At 24.3% G+C, this 14701-nt stretch overlaps 1 protein-coding gene across 4 annotated transcripts in view; it reads right to left on the reverse strand.

Moving 5' to 3' along the window:
• The window catches only part of LOC114132690 (acetylcholine receptor subunit alpha-type acr-16-like), a 198802-nt gene that overhangs the window by 5086 nt on the left and 179015 nt on the right, over nt 1-14701 (reverse strand). For all 4 annotated transcript variants that reach the window (XM_050200973.1, XM_027998223.2, XM_050200974.1 and 1 more), the window contains 2 exons: nt 5159-5268; nt 4677-4839 (listed from right to left, as the gene is read on the reverse strand). In XM_050200973.1, coding sequence (XP_050056930.1) covers nt 4677-4839; nt 5159-5268 — 273 coding nt within the window. The remainder of the gene's footprint in view (nt 1-4676; nt 4840-5158; nt 5269-14701) is intronic.

Here is a 14701-nt window from a genome sequence, read left to right on the forward strand (position 1 = left end):
AGTATATACGTAAATTTAATCATTCATTAATAAAGTTAAAATCATTCAAGCAAAATTAGAGTAACTACTAACTACTATATAAACAGTATTTTGCTATTGTTTATCATTTTATTAGTAAGTACTTATTAATATTATTCTAGGAAATGTTTGTTAAAAAATGTAAAAGGTTATGGAATTTGTAAAAATTATTATATGTTTCATTATTTCATAGGAATTCATAATTAATGTTTAAAATTCGTAGTTTGATTTTTACATAATTCTCTTGAAGGATTAATTTTAAAGCTGAAAGAACTTAATTGTTTAATTTTAAATTTCACTATAGGTGCTGTATGTAGGATTTATTAATAAAGCCGTTGAGATAAATTAAAATCGTTTTTAATCGTAAATTCGTAAATATATCTTATGATTATTAAATTTGTATAAAACATGTTTTAAAGATTAATTTACCTATGTTTTTTTTGCATAAGTAGATAATTTTTATGAAAATATTTTAAGCTAATCGATAATTATTTTTATTGTTTAAAAACAACATAGACTAATAATGATCTGGTTAATTTGGTATTATAATTTAAAGAAAGGAATTTTTGCCAATATAAGATAATTATACTCGGATATTTTAATTTAATTTAAAAGAATTGTCATTCAATACTTCCCTCTGGTCAAATTTCGAGTACCTAGGTACTTTTATTACATATTATAAAAAAATCTGTAACTAAATATTGAACAAAACTGACGAAGATTTAATTATTTTAACACTGCCTTAATTATCTGCTAAATGGCTGTTCTACGTCATCGGGTGACTAAATATCAAATTAGATAACATAATATAATAAGCAATATTAGTAATAATAGCCTTATACCTCGCGTATGCGGCGTATAGGAACCTTTACTACACAGAAGCGCGTTATTAATTATTAAGAACGCGGAATAATAAAAGACCGACCTAACCTCTATTGGCGATCGCGTTTAACCACGATCCTCGGTAATAATATATACGCGGTATTATGTTATATTATTATAGCCGGTGCACTAGCGTGAGGTTATAGACTAAACCGAAATGTTTAATATTTGAAGTCAAAAACAAAGTACGATGGCGGAAAACCGAGGTAGGTAGGTATATTATATTATAACGCCGAGACGAAGGGTATCGCGAAGGTAGACACTATACGAGTATACGACCAGCGGTGGGGTCTAAGTAATATAATAAGACCGCAACAAACTCGTGACACGTGTCAATGTAATATTATATATATAATACAATATAATACAGTTTATATAGTATTCTATAGTATGTACTATCTACGTGTGCGTGCACGGTGGGCTCGCGAGATGTGTGCAAATATTTGTACTAACAAACGGCGATATTAAATTTGGCAAGTCGTGAACGTAATAATATATGTAAATATTATACTTGGCGAACTGGGAGGCTGAGTGCAGTGTACACTATATAATATTATAGTGTTATATAAGTTTTAATTATTGTCAACTCGGCTGTATAGACTGTATATATATATATATATATATATACATATGGCAACAGGTGCGAAATACGTACGTTTCCGAATTAATCGAAAACGACGTGGACCGCGATTATAATACGACTTAGTGAAATTTTTCCGACAACAAAGACCGCAAGCAAGCAACCGTGCCGCGTATAACACGAAGGACATGAAGTTTGTGCGTCGGCAGGATTCCGCGTCAACGTCAAATTGTATTAGGCGCAGCGCTCGGATCCGACGTCGAGCACACGCTGTTCAGATCAATGATTTTAACGCGGAACGCTATTATAATTCCTATAATTTCTGTGAATTGTTACATTCCTGTAAATAGCTAACGGCAAAGCGCGTTTTTAATTTTAAAAGACGAAATAAAGTACTAGGAATAATATTATGTCGGTTTATAAACATCGATTTTTTTATGTAAAAATATATATAGTGTAGTAATACCCGATGGATAGAATAAGTAATTTTGCTCTTTATTTTGGATCTAAAATTAAAATCGACCGAATGACAACGAATTGATGTTTTAATTTAAATTTTTGAATGTTCCCGTAGTTTGACGAATTTCCATGAGATTTCCCGTATTTGTTTACCTATACTCAAAGGTGGTACGGCTACTGAGAATGTTGAGCTAAATTTTAAACAATTTATTAGACAGATATTGGAGTTCAATTTTTTTCAAATTACACAATAGAAACTACAAAATTGTGCCAATTCATTTAAATTGAATCTAACTCGTTATTGTATTCAATCGCTTTTGGTTTTAGACTCAAAATTTATTTATCCAAATCTGACGTTGAAAATACCTGTTGCTATTTAAAAAAAAAATGCGATTGTTTCATGCACGTGTTACTTTTTGTAACCAACCTAAATCACGTTTTTAAATGAACGAATTTAATATTCAAAAATATAATGTAGAATACTTTATTTATATTCAGTATCTCTTTATATGATTTTATGGACCAATTTTTTTTTTTTATAATATTAGGCAATAAAAAATCTCATAACAATTTCTAACAACTTTCGTATATACAATTATTGCATTCAAAGTTAATATTTGGTATAATACTGTTTTAATCTAAAATAAAGACAATTATTTTAATAATTTATAGGCAGCCCAACTGTTGAAGTTTATATACCTACCTAAAGATTAACTGTAAAGTTTATTGGAAATAACATTTTAAGTTGGAATTAAAAAAATTAAATCAAACTTGGTATATAATTAATGTCAGATATTTTTAGTTTCTTTAAATCGCCTACATGTATAAATGTAAGATATTATACACTCTAGAGCAGCGATCTCTACTACCGCGGCCCCCACTAAAATTAAATTGTACATTCTAAGACCCAAAATTTTATAAACAGTGAATAAAATGATTTTATCTTATAGTCGTTTTTTATCTTATCTTATTGTTTTTATTTATTTTATCTTTCTATTTATAACTTATATTGAATTACCAGTTGGACAGAAAAATAGGTACCTACCTACGATTACGATTTTATTCATTTCCACCGCGTAATCTTGTAAGAACAGTTTATCCGTTATCTCGCTTATTGCCCGTTTGTATTTTATCACATGTTGTCGATATAATGTTTAATTCTGCGAGTAACCAATTAATTTTAATTCTCTATTTCCCAACAACACCCTTTCCTAGCAAAACATCCTGTCTCATTTTATTATTATCCGAAAAATTTAGTAAACAGTTATAGGTACATTCTTATATTTTTGATTATTATCGTTAAAAATGTATGCGGCCCTCAAGTAGTTTTCAAAAATTTCATTTAGCCCTTTCTAATATCCAAGTGAGGATCGTTGCTTTAGAGTCTAGAATCTTGATAATAAAAAACATCACCGTGAGATATAAGTTGTATATATATATAGAATTTAAAAAGTATCGAAAATACATTGCCACAATATTTTATTTTTCACAACCGTTTGAGACGCTTAAATTTTGAAATTGCAAATTATTTCTTATATAAAAATCTATGTTATTTTTGATTTATACAGTTAAAGATTGAATATATTTTAATACAAATTTTTCATAACTCATGATTTTTCTTATCATACGATATCGAAGTAAATTTTACAGTTGTAACAGTGTTAAATTATACATGATATTTTTGTATGCTGAGATTTTCTCTAGCAATAGTTATCATAGTTATATGGATAATCATAAGTGGATTAGTTTTTTCAAGGTATTTATTAATTTTTTTTAAATTTAATTACACTTATTAAAATGTGAATTCATTAATTTTAATTTGTAAAATGCACGCTCTGGGGAGTCACGTAAAATAGGAACTGTTAATACTAATAAAGTTGTGAACATTTTCGGGAAAAAATCTTAAAATCTTTTAGATTAACATACTTCATTAATAGTATTTACTATTTATAATTTTAATTTTTTGTATTCAGCTAGGTGTTATTTAAATTTAGAATATCACCATTCTTGTATAGTTTGTGAGAAGTTTTACAAAAATGTTCAAAACCAAAATATGCATTATAAAATTGCATGTATTATTTTTTTAAAACTTAAACTGAAATTATTTTACTGTAAGTACTTTCAAAAGCTTAAAAAACATCAAAAGATAACTAACTAACTTGGCAAAGCTTTTCTACTTATTTTAAACACTTCTTTCACAATAAAAAAAAATATATCTCTATAACTTAAATTTTATTATAATGATGTAATATTTTTATTGAAACTTTCACTTTTTTCTTTTCATTTAATTGTGTAGGTACCTAATAAAAATACGTATCTAAAACTTTAATTTAAGTTTTTTTTTTTAAGTAGTTATCAATGGGCTCGGCAGTTGGATTATATTTTCATCTAATTATGTATATTCTGTAAATATTTTTTTGCATCTTCTATTTATTTGAATATTTTTTAACGAAAATAAGTAAATAATACGTTTTACTATAAATATTTGACGGTATTATCATGATTATGATACTATAAACGTAATTTTATTCCATATTATCATATCAGAAGTTTGGGAATCTTTTTTTTATTGTTACAGTATCAACTACATAGTTATTAGTTTGATTTGATGTTTGTATATGTATATATGTGAGTATGTAACCACGTGAAACACGTTTTGCATTAGTGAATATTTAATACATTTTGTAATTAAAATTAAGAAATTTAGCAATATATATAAATACAATAACTACTTTACCGATATCAAGAACATTTGCTAATAAACTTCTTGACGATCGCTCTCGGAGTTCTATACCTCTTCGATCTGTATATCTACTTCTGATGGCTTTGAACGATATGTCTTTACCTGGCCTTTGCATACATAAGATCCATGGCAACCATAGGAGGAAAAAACACTTAACCTATAAAAAAATAATTGAAAGTTATAATTTATTATAATAGTAACAATTATCGATGATCGTATACAACATGGTGGCATAATTGGTTAGGTTAAAATACTTATTGCTAAATTAATATACCTGCCTACCAATAAGTTCCTTAATAATTTTATATTAATGTAAGGAATTTCTGGCTGACAATATTTATTAAACATGACGTTAAATCCATAAAATTTATATTTTAATAATGGAATGCACCAGTGTTTATATAAATGTCATTCCATTTTTATGGTGTTTTAAATATTAAATTTAACAAAATAAAGAATATTAACACACAAATTACCCATGGTCCCATTGTATGTATGTCAGCTGTTCGGTGATGATAGTTGAGCACCACCAATGTGAGTACTACCGACGAAGCCACCATAAACATGATGCAATTGAAGTAGGTACCTAAGGAAAATTGTATTATTTAGTTTTTTTTTAATTTTTAATATTTATACTGAGGACTAGATCATTCCTTAACGAAATAATATGTTTTAGATGAATCATCAGTGCACTAAAGAATTTTAAAGTATAACATGACAAAATGACATAATGACATGTTTGTATATTTTTGTATTAATGTAGAAATGATTTTGTAAAGCATTATAGTTATTAAGATGAAAAAAAAAATAAAGAAAAAGAAATCATGCTTATCTATTATTTGTGTATGCACGCAATAAGATGAAGAAACTAAAACTAATTCTTATAAATAAAAAAGAAATCATTTTCCTTTTAAAACTATTACTATGTATTATTACTTTCTCAAAAAACAATACCTAGGTAAAAGTAATTTAATATAATTATAATGTAAATTAAAAAAGGTTCTATATTAAGTCTATAGAACTTACATGTACACAACTTTCATTTCATAAAAGTCTAGTTTTTTTATTTCATTAGTAAAATTGTGATAAATACAATGAACATAATCAATTATGTAATATATATATTGTATATTATAATTGAAATGTAATGAATAATTTATATTCACTACAAAGTATGACTTAACATTAATTTAGTGCTGAACAATTATTATTGTCAATTAAATATTTTTTTTTTTCAGGAAATTTGTTTAATTTTACGTGAAATTAAACAATTGGCTTTATTTTATTTGCGTACCTTTTTTATTAATAGTAAAAATATAAAAATGGCTAACAATTTCGGTGATGAAAATTTTTCTTATTTAATAATATTTAGGGTCTATTAACTTGTTTAAAGATGTGAAATGTGGATACTTATCACTTTCGGTAGGTACTAGATATTATTTTAGAAGACAACTGTTATAAAATTATTATAATAATATAACATTTTATCAACTATGCAAAAGAATAAATTATGTTTTAGCATTTTATAAAATATATTTAAAATAAAGGTAGAGTTTTCTGTTATTATATTATTAATAAATTGACAAACGTAGGTACTGAACTATACAACTAATATATACATATATGTATATTAATATTATAATAAACATATACATAATTATCATTTATTTATTTGAGGTAGAGTGCTGATATTGTTTCTAAATTATTAAAAAATATGTTTCATACTTTCATTTATAAAAATTAAGAATGTTATAAAAATATTGAAATTGATTTTATTCATAATCTATGCAGTTAAAATATAATATTTTTAACACTATTTTGCTAAATTAATTTAAAGGGTTTAAAAATGATACATTATTATAGAGACATACATATTTTATTTTGGTACGCACTAAATTTTTTTTAAAAAATATTTTGAAAATTAAATTCTTTAAGTAAGCATTTATTATACTTTATTATCAACGATTATTTCTATTACCTACATTCTACAAATTTATATAAATCATACAAATTATATGATTAAATCAAAATATTACTTGCATACCTACCTATAATGCCACAAGGAAAATAAAGATACTAAATAAAAAATACTAAAAAAATACACACAAAATAAAACATAAATATGTAAATACATCGTCGCCGACATTCAAAAAGTAGAAAAATGAAAATTTTTGTAATTTTAACTTTTTAAAATCCCATATTTTTATGAAATTTTTTTTGCTTGAAGACTTTTTGTATAACATTAATTAAGTCACTATGCTATAATACAAAAAGCGATCAAGTGTAAAAATAATTTTACGGGGTTATAGAAATATAAAATTTATAAATAAAATTATAAAAATTATCATTAAACTAATTTTTGTATGACGCCGGCAATATATTAAGCTAAACATTTATATCAGTTTTTAATTAAATAAATGTATGTATTTTTTAATACTCAATTATTATTTCCTCGTCAGATCAGTTGATACTTGGAGTGAGGTAGTATGTATCAACTACAAAATATCATTATTTAATGTTTCATTCGAAACTGGTTTAAATGCTTTTTAAATTTTAGTTAAAACATTTTTTTATTTAAATATATATATTTTAAGAATTATTTAAATGTTGAGTTCATTAAAACTTTTATTGTATACAGCCTGTGTTAGACTAGGACGTCAAAATAATAAAAATTCTAAATCATATTAAACGTGAAGCTAAACGTGTAACATAAATAATTATTAGTGTTATGCAGGAAAAACGACAGGTATAAATTCAATAAAAAATAGAGGAATGTAAGAGCGTTTATGTCACATAATGGATATCAACTTAAGCCAAATTCACTTTCGTGGTTTATTCGTTACATGACGTATATAATATATATTATAGTTAAAGGTTTTATGAGAAGATAAAACTGCGTGACATGTGTGCCAGATTCCATAATATTATAACGTAACTGGTAACTCTAGTCACGTATTAGCTTACAGTTTTTCACAGACATGAAGCCTAAAATTATTATGAAAAAAAAATCATTCAAATATTCATGAAAGTTATAGAAATTATATCCATAATTGTCAAGGGAGTTTTTTTATTATGGCGCTTAGTTCCCTTTTCACATGGAATAATTTCTTCAATTATAGAAAAAAATTGATTAATATACGCTAATATATTGACAGACAAAAGTATTGATCATAAAAATAAATATTATACAATGAACCACGTAATTTATTTTCTTCTTATTATAATAACTTAAACTAAAAATATAACTATAATCCCTTCTGCAGAATATATACTTACTTACTAAGTTTGATTTGAAATGTGTAAGTTGAAATTTTTAGGGTACCCCCTCTGAGAAAAAAGAGCGCTTATAAAATAATTTTTTTTTCAAAAACATAATTTTAAAACAAATATTTGATTAGTTCTTCTCACATAACTTAATTCCTAAAATAAAGTTTGGTTTTGTTCAATAATTTAATAACTTATCTCCATTAAGGCCAATTTTTTCAACCAGGGGGGGTCAAACAACGTAATAATTTTAGCATACAAAACTTTTAATATAATGTTCGAAAATCTACTCATATATTATTTACTATAGTTAATACTTTATTCTTCAGTTCATTAATTTATTAAAGATCATTGATTCTATATTTCTATCACTATAGGTCTCTCTATTATCCCGTATTTACGCTATTTTAAATGATAATATATATTATGGTTTATTTTTATCAAATCTGTCTAGAGACATAACTAAGTCAATCAACCTATGAGTCTTGAGTCCCAGTTTTCCAAGGGTTTTTTTTTAAATTAGGTAAGTACACATATATTAAAAGATTCTTTATTATGATTATAAAAAAATCGAGTCAGAATCTTATTAGATATAGCCACGTCAAAAAAATGTTTAAATGATCAAATAATTTTAAACATAAAATATTATTTCTAATTTTGATGCCAGTTAAATAAAAATGAAATAAAAAATTATTAGGAAACTAAATAACTATGACTATAAAGGTTTATTAAAGATAAGTGTTCATGTTTGATATTTTACTATTTAGTACTCGAAAAATTATTTATTCAGGTAATTTATTCATGATAGTAGCTTTATATGTTATAAAAACAAATATCTGTTATAATGTTTTAGGTAAGCATAATTTATACAATTCTAATACATTTCTTAAGATCTCTTAAAACTTTTAATAAATACTTTTAGATAAGAAAAGTATATAAATAAATAAAAATAAAATATAATTTTGCCATAAAACTTAACTTAAAATGATTTTAAAATTGTATACAGAATTTCATAAACATAAAGTATTTGGAGTACATTGTTATTTGTTTGTATTTGTTATTAATATTAATCTAAACTTGTTATTATTCGATTTAAATAAAAATATATATGTTATTAAATCTTTATGATCTTTAATAGTTGGAATCTTTAAATTTTAGTAAAAAAATAAATCTTTAAGGAATGTTATAATACCTACTTGTTTTACTGTTGTAGTATTTAACTTAAAACGATTTTTAATTTTTTCATATTTATTTAACACGTATAACTCTATTAAACAGTATCTAAAAATAAACAAACTCGTTAATTTTTGAAAAATTAGTATTATATAAAATGAAAATACTTTGTGTTTGTATTATAAGTGCATTATCTTAGAATTCTTAGCATATTTTATTAAAAATATATACCTAATAAAAATATTATGATCATTAATTAATATTTGGTTACTATAAATTTGTTTATCATAAGTTTTTGATAATTTTGAGTACCTACCTAATGCTTATTAATTTTTTTTTCTCGTGCCAGTAAGAGGGCACATAGACAAGTGTGCGTGCCTGTGTTTGGAAAAATTAGCTGTTAAAAACGTTGCCTCGGGTGCACCACGTAAAGGTTTTTTCCATGTACCCAATGATATTAATTTATTATTATCTATTACGGTAACAGGGTTATGTTAATTTATAATTTATTGATTTTTCATTAGATAACTACTACGGTATTATGACGTTTAATAATTTTCAAACATTCGAAATGAATATAATATAATAATAAATCGTACAATCGTAAATGTAATACGAGTATACAGTAGTACCCTACTGGTTAGTATCATGTAATTTGGTGATAAGGTCACGAGTTTCATAATTATACACAGAAAACGCTAAACTTATTGTTATGTACTTATGTACCTACCATTAATGTAGTATAATGTATTTACATTAAAGTGACGTTAGCATATTTGAAATACCTTTACCAAAGTGTGTGTAGGTAATGAGTATATTAACATGTAATTTTTATGTATAATATATCCCTTATTATGATATAATAGTGCCTGTAGAGAAAACTTGTGTTTAATTAAAGGAAAGTACCTATACCAAGAATTGTAAAATAGTTTACTGACCCATATTTCAGTAAAATATTTTGGGTTTTGATTTCTGAATAATTAACTTTTGTTTTGAAATATAACCTTTATGGATGCTTTTGTGTTCTAATTTATTTAGGGGTTCTAAAAAATAATTAAAAATATCGAATTATTTAATTATTTTCCTAAGAAAATTAAATTTTAAATAAACTCAATGAATTTATCCAGTCGACTGCTGTAGAGCAAATCTTTATTGTACCTCATTGAGTAGCTCACTGTCATGACTCATGAATGTGTTAAATTTTAAATCGATGATAAAATATTGTATATTAAAAATAATTCTGAACGAAATAAATAGGTTAATCAGTTTTTTTCAGATTTATAAGAAAATAATATAATAACAATATAATTGTATATCATATTGTTTTAAATGTTTAGTATTTTCTTTAAAATTGGTTGGTTGAATTAATTTTTACCAAAAACATCATACAATCATACATAACTTAGTCGATTTACATATCACACAATTGTGTGAATATTTCATGATATAGATAGCTTAAAATAAATTAAAATATTTTGAAGTATTATTCATTACAAAAATGAATAACTTAATGTATTATTAATGGAAAAAAAATCTTAAATTGATGAATCGTTTTCGTTTAAATAATATATTTTTATTCGTTTATATAAAAGTTTAATGTATTCATATTTAATAAAATAAATATATTTTTTTTTAATAATGAATTCAAATTAAATATGAGTTGCTATACTTAGTAAACCTCGTAACATCGTATTCAAAACATAATGTCTCTAAGGATATATTTAGTGGTAACTTTAACTACAGTCATATTATGGTGCCTACCTATGTGTATAATATATATGTATTACAAATGTCAAATAAACTTAAGTACAGAAAATTTTAATGTGTTAGATTAGGATATGTTATAATTTAGTGTTAATATATAATATAAAATTATAAAAATAAAATACTTAAAATTATTGATTTATTTCCCAGCAATATTAGAGGCCATAGCTAATCAAGTCATAATTAATAATTTTCACTCAACTACTTAATTATCTTCAATATTTTACTGTCTTTTAAAATGTCTTTACTAAAACATATTTTTGGATCTGCAAGATGTTTAAATTTAAAATGTTCTCTTAATATGATAATTTAAAACAGTGGAAATCAAACTAATAGCGAAATATCAAAAAAAATAAAATAAATAAATAAATAATAATAATAATAATAATACATTTTAGGTATACATGAATGACTTAGAGAACAGTTTGTTTATCAAAACAAAAAATTACTATATGCTTATTTAAATTCAATTTAGAAAACTAATGAGTTGATAAAAAAGTTTTTTAAATTAAAAAAAAAAAAAAAAATGAATAAATAGTATATTATACAATAATTGTGGTTTTGAAATTTTAATAAAAACTGTAGGTAAATTTATTATGCAATACAAAGCTATATTTGATGTTTTATTTAATTCTTTATGGTTTTCACTTTTTCATAGAGAAAAAACTAACTTCCATATGAATTATGTTACATATTTTCTAAAAGATGTTATGTATTTAGATACAGTAGATGCTTTTAGACGAATGCCATATAAAACGTTAAAAATCAAACGTAAAAACACACGGAGAAACATATTTAATGGTGAATAATAAAAAAAATAAAATAAATTACGGGTCACCTATTAAATATGTTATGTGGTGTTTTCAAGATTAATAAATCCTTTTGACTTTTTTATACTTTCTACAATTTAAAGGAAAATTCCAATATTTATTTATTTTAACCCAAGCATATTAACACTGAAATATTAACATATATTATGTCAAAATATAATTATAAATATTGGTAAATTTATGTATAAAAGTGTTCAAGATGGGCGAGCAAATTTTTAGTTTAAATTAGGTATCTTGCGTTCTATGTATTATACTTATTTTTATTGGCATGCAAAAATGTACAAATTGTTAGTAGTAAAAATAGCAAAAAACCATAGAAGACAGTAAAAAAAAGTATATATTTTATAATAGAAGCTGACTGAAAGTTTAATACAAGAGTGTATAATATATGGTATAAAATAATAATATATAATATTACGTATGTAATAACTGACTGAAACAGGGTGTGACAAAGTTTTGATACACTTAATACTGTGTAATTTATTTTATTATTTAGCATTATTAATAGTTATATAGATTGTATTAATTAATATATTAGATAAATTATTAAAATATAATAAATTATATTTTGCGCAAATTAATATTTTTTTGGTGATTATTCATAGATATTTAAAAATTTTAATAATAATCATAGTATGAGTAAAATATCAAAATTTAAGGCGATAAAATTGTTTCAAAAATAATATTTTTAAATCAAATTATCAAAGTATAATCAATTAATTGTTGTTTTCTAGTTTTAGATCTTTATGGAAACGTTGAACTAAATATAATATAGTTATTTTTCATAGATTAATCACAAAGTACAAAATGTTGTATTCCAAGCATTTATATTAAAATATTTGAATATTGTCTTTTTTTTAAATATATTATTTTTTTATTATATCATCAATTAGTAAGAATACATTTTAGAATAAATATTATGTATTATCATTAAGCTAAATATCAGTTATCTAGATTTATCTCATTTATTTAAATATTTAATTTTTGATTTTGAAAAAAAAATGTGAATAATATAGGGAAATAATCTTGTATTTTGTAAAAACTAGATTTCTCAAAGTGCTACAATTTTAATTTTGTGGTTAGATTTGAGAACTTTAATTGGAATCTAATATACGTGTGATAATTAATTAATTCTATTCTATTTTAATCTTTTTTTTCAAATTGCTCAGATATTATACATTTTATAGAGATATAGTATTAATGCGTGTAAAAAAAAACTGCTCTGAAATTATGAAAATATTAAGTTGATAATAAATATGTAGGTAATTTGAAAAAAAGTCAATATTAAATTATCAACTAAGACATCTAAAAATTATGTGATGTGGTAGATATTAGAAAAATTATAGAAAATGAAAATATTCACTAGGTAATAATAACTATTTTATTATTTTTCATTATTATTTCGCGGTAAAAAGAATAATTTTATAATTTTAAAATTTATCACTGCGTTTTAAAATATTCTGGAATATGTTAGTAAAAATGTTGTAAACAAAATGTGATGTATTCTAATAAATTGTGAATTCAAATATGTTTTAATGATAGCTTTAAATTGAAGTGAAACTAGAAATCAGTTGATTTTGTTATGATCTTTTTTGTGTACATATCTAATTTATTTTTAAGTATAATTACTCCAAATGTTTAATAGTATATATCGGCTTTTTAATATTGAATATTTGACATAGGTAGAAAGAAGTTTTACATTTTGCTAGTTTTAACATTTAAGATATATTAATTTATTGAACAACGTGAAATAGAATAACTGAAAACATAAACTCTCAACACTTCAAGTTCGAGGACAATTTGTTTGCCTTATTAGTTATTTCGTTATTTCACAACTGTTCTTCAATTCTGACATATATTCCTAACTCACAGTTTTCTCTAATTATTATTGATCATAGTTTTGTAAGTTGTTTTAGGTACTACATCTAACTTATTAATTGTTAACGTCCATTGTATTTGTATATGTACTTATGTAAGTATGTAACAATAGGAAGAGTGATATACTCTTTAAAGGCTTTAAGAGTTAATTAGTAGATAGAGTTATATTTTTTTAGTTATAAGTATATTCATAATTTAATTTGTAAGGCTGGTCAAGTTAACTAATTGTTTTAACTCGTTAAGTTAAGTTAATATAGAAAAATGCAAGTTTAGTTTTAAGTTCTCTCTCTCTCTATGGTTTCAATCCGTAGATTGGTTTGCAGCCATCTTCCAGTCTTCTCTCCTGTCTGCCTTCCTTTTCATTTCCACATACGAGTTACATCCTTGGTCCTTTATTATCTGTTGAATGAATTCCAATCTTGGTCTACCCCTACGGTTATTTCCCTCTATTGTTCCTTCTATTATCGATTTCAACAATCCTTCGTGTCTTATGATATGGCCTATCCATTCATTTCGCCTTCTGACTATGTTATTCCATAGTGACTTTCCATCTGATAGTCTTTCCAGTACTTCTACATTGGTTACTCTATCCACCCAGCTTATCCTTAGCATCCTTCTATAGCACCACATTTCAAACGCCTCAAGTCTTCTTTTTTCCTCCGCTGTTATTGTCCAGGTTTCACACCCGTACAGGGCAATGCTCCATACATACGTCTTTAACATATTCTTTCTTATTTTCAGACTCATGTTTCTTGATGTAAATATATTTTTCTTTTTGTTAAAGGCTATTTTGGCTTGACAGATACGTTTTATAATTTCAATTCTGTTTCTTCCATCTTTGCTGATTGTGCTTCCCAGGTATGTAAACTCATCTACTTGTTCTATTGTTTGATTTCGTATTTTTATCTGTATTTTTGTATTATTTTCCTTTCACATACCAGTACTTTTGTCTTCTTCATATTTATTCTCAATTCCAGTTCTTTTCCAAATGTTTTATCCATAGCATTAATTAGTTGAGCCAGATCTTTCTTGCTGTCCGCAATTAAAGCTATGTCATCAGCAAAACGTAGCATACTTATTTTTTGTCCGTTAATCGTAATCCCTAGCTTG

Source organism: Aphis gossypii, chromosome 2 (assembly GCF_020184175.1).
Source record: "Aphis gossypii isolate Hap1 chromosome 2, ASM2018417v2, whole genome shotgun sequence".
Lineage (NCBI taxonomy): Eukaryota > Metazoa > Arthropoda > Insecta > Hemiptera > Aphididae > Aphis > Aphis gossypii.